This window comes from Xiphophorus couchianus, chromosome 21 (genome assembly GCF_001444195.1).
Source record: "Xiphophorus couchianus chromosome 21, X_couchianus-1.0, whole genome shotgun sequence".
In the NCBI taxonomy this organism is placed as follows: domain Eukaryota; kingdom Metazoa; phylum Chordata; class Actinopteri; order Cyprinodontiformes; family Poeciliidae; genus Xiphophorus; species Xiphophorus couchianus.
This window is the reverse complement of record NC_040248.1, coordinates 22785623-22803312: the sequence shown is the minus strand read 5'-3', so window position 1 is coordinate 22803312 and position 17690 is coordinate 22785623. Positions and strand designations below refer to the sequence as shown.

At 40.4% G+C, this 17690-nt stretch overlaps 1 protein-coding gene across 1 annotated transcript in view; it reads right to left on the bottom strand.

The window, feature by feature from the left end:
* Nucleotides 1-11638: 11638 nt before the first annotated feature.
* The window catches only part of vstm2a (V-set and transmembrane domain containing 2A), a 96346-nt gene continuing 90294 nt past the window's right edge, over nucleotides 11639-17690 (bottom strand). The window contains exon 5 of the mRNA XM_028005359.1: nucleotides 11639-15740. Within this exon, the coding sequence (XP_027861160.1) occupies nucleotides 15664-15740 (77 nt within the window). The 3' untranslated portion in view covers nucleotides 11639-15663. The remainder of the gene's footprint in view (nucleotides 15741-17690) is intronic.

Below are 17690 nucleotides of genomic sequence, written 5' to 3'. Positions count from 1 at the left end.
TGGAGCAGAGAAACTGAGCATCATTATTAGACTGAAGGCAGCCAGACTAGTTTATTTTTCTTAATTATTATATTTAGATAAATATTATTGCTGAGGGGGGCTGCACAGTGGAGAAGTTGGTGGCACTGTTCCCTTGCAGCAAGAAGGTCCTGGGTTTGATTTTCGGCCCGGGGTCTTTCTGCATGGAGTTTGCATGTTCTCCGTGTGCATGCGTGGGTTCTCTCCGGGTACTCGGGCTTCCTCCCACAGTCCAAAAACATCACTGTTAGGCTAATTGGTTTCTCTAAATTCTCTTGGGGTGTACGGGTGTGTGTGTGTGTGTATGTGTGTGTGTGTGTGTGTGCGTGGGTGTGTGTGTGTGTGTGCGTGTGTGTGCATGGTTGTTTGTCCTTTGTCTGTCTCTGTGTTGCCCTGCGACAGACTGGCGACCTGTCCAGGGTGAACCCCGCCTCTCGCACGGAACGTTAGCTGGAGATAGGCACCAGCACCCCTCCCGACCCCACTAGGGAGAAGGGTGTTAGAAAATGGATGGATTATTGCTGAGGGGCACAAGCAGGCTTTCTGACATACAGATTTTTAAAAAAAAATGAAAAAGACATTTTTTTGAAAAAAAAAAAAAAAAAATCAAAATGGTTACTAGGGGCAATAAAAGGGACAAGGGCTCAAGCCCCCCCCACCCCTGCACGTGCCTGGTGGTTACTGAACTAAATAGGAGGGGTTCGCTGCATCACTGTGTGTAGATGCTCATCTTCATGCTGCTCCATCAGGTTATTGAGAGGTTTATATATAAACTTAAGACATTATACAAGTGTTAGTAAACAAAACAGTAGAAATTTTAACGTTCATTCAACATTTAGCACTTTGTGGCTCTTGAGTAATTGAAAATATCTTTATGTTTAATTTGCTTGACTTTCGTCAGTAATCACTACCGCACTGAATAATGCTGTGTTCTGTAGACTGGAACCAGATTGGAAAGTGGCTTCTTTTTTCCTCTCAGGTTTTTCTGTTTTACTAAAATGAAACTATTTGACTAAGGCTGTCCCACACTAAATGCAGACTGAAACTTCCAAAGGGATGTTATAGTCTGCAGATGCAATATCTCAGACTCACAAAATACCCTGCAGACAAAACATAGCAGACATATTTTACGGAGCTAAACCTATTTGAAAATAGGTACGTTGCATTACAATTGAAGAAAAGCCAATCAATTACAAATGGCCAGAGAATCTGGTAATTATTTGTGTCACTGGCCAGAGAACCTGGTAATTATTTGTGTCACTATAAAGGTGCTTTATGGCTTGTTTGTAGCTTTAATTCTACCTGGCAAGCAATTTCCCTTCAGCCGGAGGCTATTCCTCCTGATAGTGATTATCAATGTGAAAACGGTGAAGTGCTGGGCCAGTTTGACTGAAAAGAGTCACAATGGAATTGCAACTGCTGAAAAAAAAACAACTCAGTTTTACCGACTTGGTAACTTGAAGCCATAAACGAACTGAGTAAAGACTCTTCCAGAAGGATCAGGACTGTTATTCAAAGCACAACACAAAGTTTGTTGTTCATCAGGAAACAGGGTTTGACTCCCTAAAGCTAAAGCATTGAATGAAACGGAAACAACAAAAACAAACACATCAAACTGCATATAAGAGTAACTGTAGTTGGTACTACCAAGGCAAATTTGTGCTTGTCAAACTGAATATCTTGAGTTTTTTAGTTCTTAAGCTTCCTTTGTATAACCCACACACTTCATATGCTTATGGAAAATATGTTCCTACATGGAGCAAACCCACTCTTTGTTCTTATTGCATTGGAAAGTGTAATAATGTGAGAATTTGGTGTCTCGCTGAAGTAGAGAGAGAAAAGGTAATAAATTAATAGAAGGTCACTTCTGGCCTCTGTCACTGAGATTGCTTCTATTTTTGTTGCTTGTGGTAACTTTTTCATGTGCTTGGAAAGCTTATTATGCAAAAAAGCTGTTTTTCACTGTAATGTAAATATTTGTTTCTTTTCTGTTGTTTTGGGTCATGTTTTTATCTGAATGTGTTAGACTGAAGCCTGTATGATTGCAGAGGAAAAACATGCTGAGTGTTTCTGGTACCTCACTGTGCTACGTTTAACAGATAACAGGATAAAACCTGAGGAACAGGTGGGACAGCTAAAGGCGACACCCAACAATGGCAGCACAGTTGGACCCCTGCCTACTATCTGGAATTTGTCAAAGACCATATCTAAAATGTCAGCTTGGAAAGCTAAAAAACCTAGCCCAGTACTGGTTACTCTATTGGCCTGTGTTTGCAAAGCAGCCAATCCAGGAAATCAATTTGTTCTTATTAGCCCTGATTGGTTGAACCCCTGAGAGCAGGAATGAGGGAGACTGAGGATATTCTTTTGTGGCAGCAATAAGATGACTTTCTCTGTAAGGTATATTTGGTGTTTAAACTATTAAAATAGGCAATTGCAGTTATTCTTAGATGGGTTCTCAAATATTTGTGGACAGCTATCGTACCAAATATCTATGAATAAAACATGCCAACCCACAATGCCACCTGAAAAAAAAAAAAAGAGAAGATGAGAAAACCGGAAGAGACAACCAGGCAGTCACAAAGTCAGTGTCTGGATCATCTCCCAAAGCGTGATCGGGATGGATCCAGATTCACATGGCAGTTTCATATTTGTTTTCCAACACATAAATGTTTTAGAAGTTCAGTAGAATAATCTTGCAATTTTATTTTAAATAAACTTTTACTTCCTGTTTTTAGCATCATTTCAGTAAGTAGTGTAACTTCTTCCCTCTTTTGGTACTACTTAGCGTTTTCCAGCTCTGCGTGTGCTCTTTGCGTAAATATGAAGATGTTGTCAGGGTGTCGAAATGAAGCATTGCCTTCAGATAAAAAAAAACAAACAATAAGTAAAAAAATAAATAAATAGTCAAATGTGTAAATTATTCCATTACTGACACCTGGTTGAGCATCAGATGAACTGAGCGAATCTTTCATAGAGTGATGCATTAAGGTTTGGGTTTTATAAAAGCAGAAGCTGCTTTAGAGAAGAGCCTCCACCTGGTTACTTCTTTTCTGTCTGATCCACCAACACTCAGAGTTCAGTTCTTTAAATCAACATGCCCATTCACTCACGTCCTCATGTTGTAATGTTCCCCTAACTGCCTTCATAGAGCTTCATGTGTCTCTTATGTTGGATTAAACTAAGAGCTTTGTGTGCTGCTACTTTGAGGTGACACCACCCAATGGTGGTGTCACCACTGGGTTCAGGTGAAACCACCCAAACCTGATGCGGTTTCTGTCTGAACGGCGTGCCAGTGCGAATTTCCTCCAGAGCCTTTGGGGTTCCTAAATCCTTTAGCTAGGAGCAACACTGAGCCTTGATTGGTACAGAGCGACTCATTTCTATTCCTCAGGCTGGAGCCAAACAATCCGGCAGTGATAGAACGTCACGGCGAACATTACGGTGACAGGTTCAATAAAGGCCTTTACATCAATGCCACGTTGAATTGACTGGTTTTAATGAGCGCCAATAAATAATGCAGGAACATTAGCACAGGGTCGTGAAAAGCTGCATGCACACGTTCACGTCTCCTGGAGCATAGCAAAGTTTTCACCTTCCATTTGCTTTGATTCTTAAAATGTCTTTGAGCGGAACTGCTCTGGAGTAGTTCACATTTTATTTTATAAATACAAAACACAGACAGGGTAAAGATGATCAATATGAACACACCGCTTCATAATAGGAGGAGTAAACGAGGCTGACTGATTCCAAAACTAATGCAAACCGATTCATTTCGGTTTATTACAAGGCATTCTGTTGGTTGGATGCACAGGATACAGAACAGTATGGTTGGCCAGCAACGCTGCAGCAAATGATTGGATTTCTAGATATTGTGTGAACGTGAGCAAAGCATTTCTCCATTCTGTCTGCTGCAGCCTCTTTGCTCTGTCTGTGTGCATCTGCGTGGTTCAGTCCTGTAAAGCGGCCAGTGTTTATCAACCCAGCATGGAGGGAGGAGATGCAGGGAAAATGTATAGGCTCGCTTTCAGACTTCTGATTGTCAGGAAAAGTTAATATGACAAATAAAATGAGCTGCAGATAACAAGTAGCAAGGAAGCTGCGGGTACGTCTCAAAAATTGGAATATTGCAGAAAAAGTGTTTGTTTTTTTTGTCAGGAAGTAAAACTCATAAACTCTATAGGTCCATTACACAGAGAGTGAAATACATCAAGCCTTTATTTCTTTGTAAGTTTGAAAGTTACAACTGAGAGAGAAAGAATACTAAACCAAAATTCAGTATGTCAGAAAATGTTATTATTATTAAATAAAGGAAGTCAGTGTCATTGAAGAGCATCACCTCCCAGTTCCACCAGTCCTGGTTCTGACTCCACTTCCAAACTGACTTCTATACAGAAGCTGCAGTCAATCCACCACTAAACACTGTTGCTATTATTGGGCTTTATTTTTTTCAATTTCTTGTCTGGTTCTGATCTTGTGACACTGTCGTCAGCTCCCAACTCGATCCATTTGTTATTACTTAGGTAAACAGAGCGCTGCTGTGTGACATCTACATTGTTCTACTGTGCATGTAGTTTCCTTTGGAGTCATAAACCGTCTACACGGAAATCTGGTTGCGTTCGCTTTTAATTAATGGTGTGAATAAAAAGATCAAACTTCTGAACTGTAAATATCTGACCTGAGCACCAAAACTTGCTATGTGAAGCATCTGACGAAGGTGCTTAAACAAAGTATTGAGCAAACACTGAATACTTTTGTGTGTGAGATTTCTTTTTGGTTTTTTGTTTTTAATTTTATAAATTTGCACAAATCTTAGACAACCAGTTCTTAGCAACTTCTAGATATCAATAATGCGTTGCCTTATCCTAAACTGCCTTGTTTTAGACACTCAGCCAAGCTTCAAACTTATAGTTTGATCAAACGTTTTCTGGCAGAAGTCGCCATGTTTGTCCTTGGACAAAAGACACAGGTAATAAAAAAGAGAAAAAGTGTATTTGAGAATGTTTTATTTTCTGAAGTGCCATCAAACATCCATAAGCCTTGGTTTGTTGTCGTGTCTTGCTGAGATGTTCAAAGATTGAACAGCATGTTTAGTTCTCCACTTCTCTTTCAAAGAGATCTCTGAGGAAATCCACATCTCTAACCTTTAGGCCATTGCTTCCCCACTGCTCCACCTTCCCTCTTACATTCATGTCGGATGTTGTCCTGGAGGCATGAGGAAGACGCCGATGAGCGCGCACCGGGGTTCACCGTGCAGCGCCACCAGCAGGGTGCTTTGCATCCACGGCTGTAGTCACCGTACCTTCCGTCGCAGCGTGGATCCGGTTGCTACTGAGTACGCATGTTTATTTGATGAGCACAAGAAAATGTTAACCTAAAAGGAAAGACACACACATTACTGAGGAAATTTCTGTGGAAGCAGAAAAAATAGAAGATCTTGGCAGTGTGTGATTTATCAGCCAGGAACACAATATTCTTCAGTATGCAAAACCAAGACAGAGGTGGAAATACAACAAATTCTACTCGTTACTTTGGTATGCAGTTATAGAACTGGTTCTCTGATTAAATTGCCAGAGGCTTACTCTCAGTTTGCCTCCTCATAAATAAATGCGTCATTGCTTGGTGAATTAAGAAACACAGGAAGGAGGGTTAATTTCATATTGTTGCTCATCTTCCTCTCTTGCCTTCACTCAGTTCTGTTGCTTCACCTACTTTGCCTTCTTTGCTGATTAAGTAAAACTGATTAGCTCCACCACTGCCGCCAAATTCCCCCCTCAGTTCCAAAGTGGATCTCTTGCTCTTTGTCTCAACCCATTTCCATTTCTTCCATCTCGCCTTTCAAGCAGATGAGTGGCTGATGAGATATGACAGGCCAATTTTACCAACAGGAAGATCGTTTCCTGTTTTTTTGGTGGATTTCGCTGACATGTGCTGCCACAACGAGAAGAGCTGCTGTAACACTGACAAATTGCTGTTCATTTTCCACCTCTGACCTCTGTTAGCAGGTTACCTGGGAATCACCCAGGCTATTTTGTTTGTTAGAACTGAAAGTTTAAAGATTTCACAGTTACAGTACTGTAATTCTTTCCCAATTTGTATTTACTGTTTGAGGAGGCCTGAAGCAGCCATGCCCCATGGTTCCCCTCTGTTGATACCAAAAGAATATTGGTGGTGAGAAGGTGGTGTCAACAACAGTTGTGGGATTGGTTGTCTTCCATCAGCAGCTTCACACATACATACTTGAACATGTGCTGATACAGAACCGAGGTCTAGGTAAAAGAAGCGGTATTGGTATCGGCATTAATATCGGTGATACTGGCCCTGTATTTACTTGGTGCCAAATTAATACCATAAATTGCAGTATTGCACATCTTTACTGTGTGCACCATCAGGAAGATAGTGCTAGACATGCAGCAGATAAAGAAAACAATGGTCAGATCATGAATAGATCAAACAACAGCAAAGATCCATATCTCTAAATAATAAAAGAAGCATTGGTATGATATTTTGGTGATGAATCAGTGCATTCTTTCCTTCCAATGCTTTTGTTTTTTCTCCTGTCTTGAGTAGATCCAATAAACCATCACATTATCAGGATTTGTGAGAACTGCACCAATCTGCTAAAGACAATAAAACCTGGTCTACTGGTCCTTCCTCCCGGGATCCTTAGTAATGGATCGAGACAGAAAGAACAAGATCTGTTTTGGGTCCTTAACTGTTTTTTTCAGTAATTGTATTTGTAGATTTTAATTTAGCTAAATTACAATTCAATTAGCATATTAGTTGGGTAAATCCAATGAAATTGAAACAACTTTTCTTCTAGTTTCTTTATTCTCTTTAACAAATGTCAGGATGTGAGGTTCATTTCAGCCTGAATCAACCTATTTAAATTCATGATTCAAGAAGAATGCCCTCCCAGCAGGTTTAGTTGGAGTTTATTGGGACTGTTATTTGTTTCTCAGCAGAGCAATGAGCCGGGATGCAGCTCCAGGCTCTGTTCAGGCTGCTTGATCAACAGTCAGACTGATATGGTGCTGCTTCACATAACCTGCCCTACGAAATTACCAGACCCAACTGAGACGGCTTGGTGGGAGCTTCAACATCTGAGGAGTAAGGAGCCAATAAATGCTTACCATATGCGACAAGTCTTCGACTTTGGGAAAGTTGTAAAGTCCGAAACCCAAAGGAGTAGTCAGCCATGAATAAAACTGCTAATAAAGAAAAGACAGACACAAATGAACTGTAACAGTTTTACAGTTAATTTAGATCACCAGACACCTTTTAATATCAGACAAAAATACAGATTTTCAATAATGATTTCATTTATTAAAGGGAGAAAACGATCTGAATCTCCTGGCTTTATATGAAAAACTACATTTAAATATTTGAACTAGGAAACTGTTGCTGACCACATTTTTTTTTTCATTTCACTGGCCACATCTCATCGCTCCATCTGAAGAAGTGATATTAGATTTTAACAGTGCATGTCTGACAACATGAAGTAGGCTTAAAGATATCCAAAAGCAACAAGTCATGCTCAAATTGAAGTAATTTCAAGAACAGAAACCTACACAATGTTTCTGGAAATCATTTCTCTGGTTTTGGATCTACAGGAACCCCGGGTAAAAGCCTGAATTTTCTCTAAAACAAACATAAAGAGCGCTCCAAAGAAACATCTAAAGCACTGCTGGCCAGACGTTAATGTCAGAGATTAAACAACTACTGACCAATATGAACACAAAGCTCTCACATTTGGAGAGAAAATAAACTTTATCACTAGTGTTCGGACAGTCAGACATGGTACTAGTAAACAGCAATCCACTCATAGACCTGGAAGACTTGCAGTAATTAATGAAACAGTAACCATTTTTCCATCAGTGTTTTTTATATGCATTTTGTATGAGAAAGAGTTGTTGGAAACAGTTAAATTTGACACAACTTCTTCAAGTTTTGCAAAAAAGCTTAAACGATTGCTCAAGGAGATTTTTGGCTTTTCTGAATAAGAGTTAATCCGCTAAAGGAGAAATGGAGACACAATAAGTTCTGACTAAGCAAATCTATCCCACTGATAGGTTTGTGCCATATCAGAGGCAAGAAACTCTGACAAATTCCAAACCTCCATCTTGGAGGGCAGGACTGTCAGAGGCACTACGGGGGATGGGGGTGATGCAACCCGAACCCTGACATCCTCTGATGCCTTACCATCTTATTTTTCTGAGATGTGTGGTCCATGCTAGGTTTCAACGAGTACTTCCTGTTTATTACAGTCAAACATAATGTCAACATGTGACAAAATTATGCTTTGCGTAGCCTGGTTGATTTGCTTCAACCCAGTAGATGGAAACATACCTAATTTTCATTTTCTTTATTTTTCCGTTTGCCGACAGTATAAAAGTTTGCTCAAAATTTGCATGACAACCGGACGGAAACATAGCTAGTCATTTCTGCTCTGCATTAGAAAATATTACTCTGCCAGTTGCTCAAAGGCACTTTGGGTTAACCCCAACCCTAATGATCCTAAGCAAACCAGCAAGTTCACCTCAGAATGACTGGAAGAAATAAACCTGAAAGTTTTGGATTCATCTCATCATCCAGCCTGCTGACATGCTGCAACCTGACTCTGAATAGGCTGGAGTTACAGAGATGTAACCGACTCATTAGCAGTTTCAGCAAAGTCTACATGACAGTTGCTGCTAAAGCAGCAACCAGTTATTAGGCTGATGATCTGAAATGCTGAAGGTTAAAAAAAATCAAAAAGAGAAGAAATCTGTGAACAGATTACTTGTTCACAACACTATGGCTTTCTCCCAGCAGCTTATGAAACCATGTTTATAGATTGTAATTATAGTGAAAGTGTATTTGCATACACAAGACTTACTTGTTCTTGCATGTTGATCTGTGAATACACAATGGCACATCCCTAATTAATCATTTACACATGAAATTACTGTTTACACCACAGCTAAGCAGACATTTTCCGTCAAACAGCACAAAACAAAGTACAATTACGCCAGAGGGGAAAGTGAGACACTGAGAAGGAAAACTGTTTCATCTGGTGTCAGTTCTAGAGCAAGGAGTCAAATGAAATAGCATTGAAACACTCAGAGCAATTGGGAACAAAACAGCCATAAAAAGGTAAAACAGAACTGAGAACTAGTTAGGATGCAAAAGAGAGGCAAACCTCTGTAACGACAGGATCAAGGCTGCTGTGGAACCCAGTTTGTTTACATCCAGATCAACAACCTTTGAAGGTGAATGAGTTAAAAATTAATTAATTTAATTAACATTTCTCTCATTTAAGATCTTACTGTGAGGGGGATGATTCATAAATAAAATTCTACCTAAAGTCATAAATCGGCAACAGAAGTATTAATTAGATGGCTGCACAGTGATGCAGCACTGTTGCCTAGCATCAAGAAGGTCCTGGGTTCAAATCCCAGCCTGGGGTTTTCTGCATGGAGCTTACATGTTCTCCCTGTGCATTTGCATTGATAATGTAACTCTCTGAAAATACAGAAATCTGACCACATGATCCAAATTTGATCACATGATCCCCTAGCATCTCTATAGGCTGAGTTTGGACTTTGAATTAACTATTGGTCTGAGTGTACCATTGCTAAACAGATCACATTTATTGTGCAAATGTTCTGCAGCTTTTTGAAGTTTTATTAAGCCAAAGGATTCTTTTCTCAGACATCTGATGGTTGATGTGATCTGTCAGATATATTTTTTCAGAAGAGCAGTGACAGGACAACTGGTATTGTCGATGACACTTCAACATAGAGTCAGTCTGGGGGCTCAGTTAGGGGTTCATCCACCTTTGTTGTTGGGTAGCTTACCACCAATAAAGAGTGAATGTGTAAATGACTGAATAGGGTGAAGTGCTGTGGAGTCCTCTGACTTGATAAAATGTTATACAAGAGCAGGTCATATGCATGTGAAAGGTAGAAATATTTTCTTTCTTGTTTACAAGAATCCAGAAGGAATAGATAAAGATCTGATGTCATTAATATGTACATGTTATAAATGATTGTTTTGTGCAAATCTTTGTGATATCTATACAGCTCTTCTCACTCATAATTTTGCCTTATATGTAAGAATATCACTGAAGTGACAAACTTCAACAAGAAAGAATCAAATTAATATTGATATATTTTTGTGTTTTTAACTTCAGAATGATCTCAGAAGTCAAGTGAGTGAGGCCTCCTGCCCACCTTTAACAGACAAACTTTAAGCTTTCAGTATCTGTCACTTATTCAGTATTACTGTTGGTTATTGACAGCGCAACAACAGCTAAAAGGGCAAAAGGAAAAGAAAAAGACATTAAAAAAATATTCAAACCAAATCTCATCTGCATTAACTCAGTGGTAAAAAAAAGATTTGAAAATCTTTACAAACATAGTCTAAATGAACCGATCAAAATTTTAGACTTTTCAGCTAGTTTATGGTGAGCTATGTAAACTCACAATGTTCAGGTGGTAAACTATGAACATGAATGAATTCACTACAATCTGAACACGCTGAATATAAAAGCTCTTGTTAATAATGATGTAACACAGACCAAGCGTTGCAGAAGCCCAACTGGTACCCTTGTCTTAAAGGCTTTATGTGCCTTTAAGACAAGGGTACAAGTCTCTTCACTACAGTACACCCAATGTCTTTCTTTTTATCTTTTGTGATAACCTTTCTCAGTAAAGATTATTTTTCTAAGTCTCAACCAACCAGTACAATTTGAAACAGTAGTTTAATACTACTACCTTTCTTACACAGTGACTCTCTATGATTGGTTGAAGCACATGGTTTACTAGTGGTTGTAAAGGTTTCTGACCTCTAGATTCAATATGGCTGCCCTGGTGTAGCTACAGCTAAGTGACAGCAGTAGTTAAAAGCTGCTTTGCTTTTGTGATAGTTTGTATGTAGAAATTAGCTCATCACTGATTTTACACCATTTTGTAAAGAGACATATCAGCATTTCTTCTGGCATCATGGTGTGGGAAGCCTCAGAGTAAGACTTCAGGTCATCAGGAATTAGGATTCTGGGGAACAGATGGTCTCATGTTGGAGTTATGTCTTACCTCCTCTAGGGTGCCACCCGGATACAGTCCTCCAAGCAAGATATGTTCCCTTCCACGTCATCATCTTGAGGCCCTCCCCCATCCAGCTATATCCCTACAATCAAACAGGAGTGAACACGGTGCCAACTCAATCCTGATCATCTGGATCTGATGGGTCACTTCCACCAGTTGTGGGCTGACTCATGCTAGCAGTCCCAGTCTGTGCTCAGTCCCAAGGGGGTTCCTCATCATACAGAGATATAACAAGCTGCGTGCTCACAATGGCAGCTGTTATCATCTTAGTAACTATGGTGATGATTGCAGTCACATGAACCATATAATCACTTTTTTTTAATACTGCATCTGTGTGCCTAACTGATTTTGTGTGTACTTTGAAACACTGTTTGAGTTGATCTTTCTCTCCCTGCGCTTAGGGTTTCCATCCTCCGTCTATCGATCTGTTGACCGAGTCAGAAAGCGGGACTTGTTGTTTCAGCACTGTCAGCAGCCTCCTCCAGCCTATTTACTGCATCGCCGAGTGTGCAAACAGACGGGATCCCTCAGTGTTTGAATTTCATCTGTGAAAATGATTTATTTAAATATTATTCTGATACTGTCATTATAATACAAACGGTTGCAATGTTTCATTACAGAAGCCTCACACAATACCAAAGAAAAAGAGAACCAGAGTTTTTTAGAGTTCTGACAGCTTAACAGACAGACAGGACTGCATCAAAGATGGAGATACAATATTAGAAGAAACAAACACATTTAGAGTGGATGAAGAGCGTGGCTTCAGAAGGATCGTTGAACAATGTGTCTGAGAGAACATCCCTGGAAGAAGGACCCGCAGCCGGAGCGTGAGCTGGTAGAGACTGAGAAGCTAATCCACCTTTCCAGTAATGATACAATTTCAGTCAAAGCTCCAGTCTCTCCTTCTTTCTTATTCAATGTTAAGTGTGTGTGTGTGGGGGGGGGGGGCATCAAGCTAACACCCCTAGATTAGGATAGAACCATGGAGATGTTTTTCATATATCTATTTATATGTATATACATGGATATAGAATCTTCTTTTTCTTCAAAAACACATTTTATGGAAGTTCATTTTCAAGAGATGGAAAACCACTTCGGACTTCTTAACACGTGAATATGAATACATGGTACTATTGTTACAAATACAGCACATCACTGGCCTCTGCCTTTTCAAATGGCTCTGAAAAAACCCCAACAGAAAATAAGACGTTAACATGCTTCTTAATTCATTTACAAGTTATACAGATCTGTAACGGTTTTTGTTAGTTTTTTTACACGGCGGTTTGGAGAAACCGCCCACTCGGACTGCGCACACTCTCCGAAAGCATTCAGACAAACTTTCAGTGGAATCAGCATCACGATCCCATTCTCATCTCTGGAAAATAAATTGCCCTCCTATTATTATTATTTTTTTTTTTTTCTTCTTGCAAAATAAACTTTTTGAACTATATTATATAACAGGTCTCATTTAAAAACAATCAGTCCCCCAGTCACGGCAGAATGGCGAAAATGAGACAGTGATGGCAGATTAGTTGTCCAAACGCGCCCTGCGGAGGTTTGGAATTAGAGGGATTAGAGCGGGCTGACCCTTCCCGCCCTGCGCGGAGCAGCGCGGTGCCGCGCGGTGCGGTGCTGCACGGTGCGCCGTGTCTTGCTGGAACGTCTCGGGGTCTTAGAAAGCACGCTGTGCTCCATCAGCCTGTGGGCCTCGCTGCTGAATCAACAAGTCCCCCTAAACTGTTCTTTGGCAATGTGATAAACTATACAAGAGAGGGGATTCGGCTTTGTCTGTAAAGTGAAACACGAGTTTAAAGTGAAGTTTTGCATTTCGAGAACACACAGCAGAGGGATTATTGCACGTTGAGTTGTTTTGTTGCCTATGAGTTCTTAGCTTATGCCATACCACAAATACATATTCATGCTTATTTTGTTTGGCCACCTCATAGTTTGGGGTTTTGAATAAGCGAAAAAAGATGTGCTATTGATCAGCATGTATTTTTAAAAACTGCTGATCTCATTGTTAGGATAACTGCGGCGCTATGGCAACACGGTACTCATGGAGGATAACTTTCACATATCTGCTGCTCTGTCATTCATGGCTGTTTCTGTTTGAATTAGAATCCAGGTTTCTGCTGGATGGCGCTCAAAAGTCAACAATAACAGATTCATTTTAGTTTCCGGGTCATGTTAAAGATCTTGAAACCGCTGCGAAAGCCAGCCGCTGCTCTTCCAGCGTTTGTGTCAGATTGTCAAAGCATTTCATTCATAAATCCTTGGTGCACATTCAAAATATCCCGGGAAACATGAGTTTTATGTAAAGTTGTAAAAAATATAGCAGTGTGAGATCAAAGAAAAGCAATTTCAACAAAACCAATACTCTTCTCTTGAAGGTTATTGTGTATAATTCTATGTCTAACTGGCTGTTATTTCATCACAGTCTTGCTTACATATCTGTGAGAAATGTTCAAATATAGCAAATCTAAAAACTTAACACAACCTTATTACAGTGCCTGCTCAGTGGTGTAGAAGATGAAGTTTTCCACATTCATCCATCTATTGTCCTCCCATTTTTCCTACCAAAGATTGATGTACGATTAGGTTACATGCAGGAACCACCATAACTAAGACTATGTTCACACAGCAGCTCAATTCCAATTTTTTGCTGAAATCAGATTTTTATTATTCTTTTGCATGAACATTCCTCATACTGAATGAGGCGATTGGTCTTCTGTGTGAATGGTTGATGACCCCAAGTGACCTGAAAGCGCAGAAGAAAAATCTCGACATCACATAGCAGCGCTCTGTTTACTGAACTAATGATGCACACCGCTGTCTACTGATTTATAGTTTATTAATGGGAGCCGGTGCGAGGTCACAAGACGAAGGCAGCTAACAAAAGAAAGCCCAGCTGATAGCAGCGCCCCTTAGTGGAGCATTAAAAGCAACTTTTCTCCTGCTAGCGCTAGACAAGCATGTTGGTTTTGGTTATATTTAGTCCACTTCCTGTTTTTGGAGCAGCCTCTGATCTGCCTGCTGTTCAGATAGTCATTCAAACCGCACCAGACTACACTTCAACTGAACTGAGACCGAGGTTATTCAGTGAACCAGAGTTCACCTTTTTTAGTCTGCATGAGTGTTTGATTACATGTCCACACCTCCACAAACAAAGGTGTGGAGGTGTGGATTTGCAAATCCACACCTGCAAATTCACACAAATGTAGATTTGCCTAGATTTGACTTTCTAGGCAAATGTACTGGAGTTTGATTAAACTCTAGTACTAAACAGGGTGGTGCGAATGCACAGTATTATACTGTGGAATACATCATGGCGTTTCTCCTGCCCAATACCATTTCTTTGATTGTTTGCAGTTTGCTAATGATGACTGTTTGTTTTGCAGTAAGACCCTGTAGAATTTGTCCCATTTAACACAGAAAAAGAGTTCTATGTGTTTCATGATTTACCTTGTTTTCATTATACAACATTAGGAATACCTGGCATTTAAGCAAAGGTGTGTTCAAGGTTTAGATCCTCCATGATCCTGATCTACAGTTCATTAAATCCCTCCTTTGTGATTAGCTACTGAAATATTTCAGAGAAGATTAATGCTGGTCAGAATCAATCCAGTTGTCACATATCAGGATTTACAATAACTCATAGTGACTTTCTGTTTTTTTTTATTCCTACTAAGGGTGCATTACAAATTAAAATGACAAGGGGACATTATTTTCATACCAAAGCTAGCACAGAAAAAGAAACTGCGGTTCAAAACATTGGAACATTAAACTCCAAATGTTGGCTCATGTACTGTAGGTCAGATATTTTCCTCATCTTCAAAACCTCCAGACCAAGCATGCACTTCTGATGATGAATCACCAACAGGATGTAAAATTATGCACATCTGAAATTTGGATGGATAATACGGCTGAAAGAGAAATGAAAAGAATAACCCTTTTAACTTAAAGGTTAACATCAATCGTCTAATTTAACACAGACTTGTATTAGATTTATGTCATCTGGAGAAGGCTAGAGTGCCTATTCACAATGATCAATGGCCAATATCAGCAGCAGCTATGTATACAGCACATACATTAGTTCTGTGTTTCAAATAAAACAGACATATATCTAGGATCAAATATACTACACAAATATAGATTCTTCGATTTTCTCGTTTACTTTTGAGCAATGAACACAGAAACGTCAACAGCTAAACTTTAAGAAAGTCATTCTTCCATGAGAGTTATCCAACAAGATAGAGTCCGGGTGTTAGGCGACGTCTCTGCTGGCGTCGACCAGGCATCTGTAGAAAAGGTGCTCCTTCTGCTGCCGTTGTGACTGGTGTTTATAGTGGCTAGTAATAATGTGCTAAGTGCAAGAGCAGAAGTGGCGAGAAAATGAGGAGCAAACTGTGCTGTCCGCATGGTGGAGTTCAGGGTTGTGGTCAGTGGGTGGCGAAGGGAGTAAAACAGGCAATTTTCCTTTTTTCTTTTTTTTGATCCTCTGTTTTTGAAGCACACAGTTGGGCCAACATCTGGCAGCAAATCAAGACTGTTCTTTAAATTATAACAAGGCATCCCTCACCAGGCCACACGCCAGAAGCAGGACAGCAAGTCCAGAGCTGGACAATATTCTTGTACCTGGAAAGAGACAAACAGAGGACAGAGGAAATCAGTAACTGTGAGGTTAAGCAGAAGCTAAAACAACCTGTATTCTTATAAATAAGGATTTTGTAATAAATATTGTTAAAAGTGTTGCTCTAATAAAGAAGCAAATATAACCTTAGAAACCATGTCTTCATTTCATGTGTGTTTCCCTGCTATGTGCTGTTACTTTAAACAACATGACTCATTTAAAACTCCTTGGATCTGTTGCTTCACACATTCTAGAACTGTTTGTTGAGACATTTGACATGTGACAGCCAACATGACCGGGAAGTTTTTAATGAGTGTGCTTTTAAATATATGAAAGAAATAAGTAGGACTCTCTGATCCCATACCTGATGGTTGGGATTTTACCCAGATAACTTTGTGTCAATAAGTAGTGTTCATCAGAGTGGACAGATGTCATATGTGATGTTTAGTCCAGATCATTATTTGTGGTGGGCAGCCTCTTACTTCCGCCTATGAGTTGTTGCGAAGTGCTAGCAGCATGGTGTTGCATTGTACAGCGTTTTGTTAGGGTTTTGGAGACAAATAAGGATTGTTGAACTTTGCGGTGCGATGGTTGGACTACGACAACTTTTCTGGCGTTGGAATCGCGTCGTTACGGTTTTGGAGCGAATGGTAAGAATGGCGCTGAGGGAGAAAGAGCTCTGATTCCTTGGATAATCGTAAAAATGTTAGGTTGGGGTTCTTTTTCCTGTTTTGCTTTTTTTTCTGTTCTTTTCTGGGAAGCTGCCATTTCCTTTCACAGCCACCAGATGTCACCATGGAGCGGAGCCCCTGGAGAAGTGTGACGGCCAACCTGTAGACGCACCTGTGTCTAATTTTCGAGAGCTGTGGAGGTGCTTCATAAGGACCGCCTAGCTGACACTCCAGTGCCTGAGTGTTTGCCTCATCTGGTAGACGTTTTCCTTAGAGAAAAGCCTCCTAGATTGATCTCGTGTTCTGATCGCTCCTTGTGTTCTTTCTGTCAAGATTCCTCGGGGCCATCCTGAGACCCTCGAGGTGGACAAGCGTTCCCGTCTGGATTTTCCCTTTGGTTTTTCTCCCGACGCCATTGGTGTACCCAATCGGCTACCCTCCTCCCTGGTCCCTTCCCGTGGTTTTCCTGCGCCTCGCCACAGACTGGGCCTGCCGGCGCTTCATGTCCCGGGAGCTAATCATCGGAGTTCCCAGCTCGGAGGTCAGCCCGCTCCCCTCTTCAGCTACAAGGCTTACCTGCTCGCTCTCCAACGGTAATCCATCTCTCCAGCCGCCGCCACCGACAAGACTTAGCTCCGCCTTCAAGTAAGCACGCTCTGAAAGATTCTCGGAATTATTTCCTTAGATCTGTCCCGTGTCTCACCTCACCTTTCTCCTACAGTCCGACGACCAGTTTTCCTCCATTCCCAGGTTCCAGGACAGTTTCCCCAAACCCCCCACTACCTCTCCCCAAATAAATATAATTGTGATCATACCGCCTCTCTTAGTGTGTTCTTGCATGTGGGTAACCTGGCTAGCACCCATCATGACAAAAAATGTTCTATAAAGTACTCAATTACTAAAATATTCTTTTACAACAGCCCTAATCTAGAATCAACACAAAGCTTCAGTTATTACAGCTAAAAACCAGTGATCAGGCCTGAAACCTGGGAGTAGTGATGAGCTCTGATCTGAACCTTCAGAGCCACATCTATCTATCACTTGAAGAAAATTTCCAGGATTAGAGGACTTATGTCTTTGCGAGATCTAGAGAATCTCACCCATTTGTTTATCTTTAGTTACTGCAACAGTGTGTTCATGAGTCTGATCAGCTGGTCCAGAACGCTGCTGCTGGTATTCTCACTAAAAATGGAGAACTACACCCCAGATCTAAAGTCCTTCCACTGAGAGAATAGACTTTAAAATACTGTTAGTTTATAAATCACTGAATGACTTAGCACCACA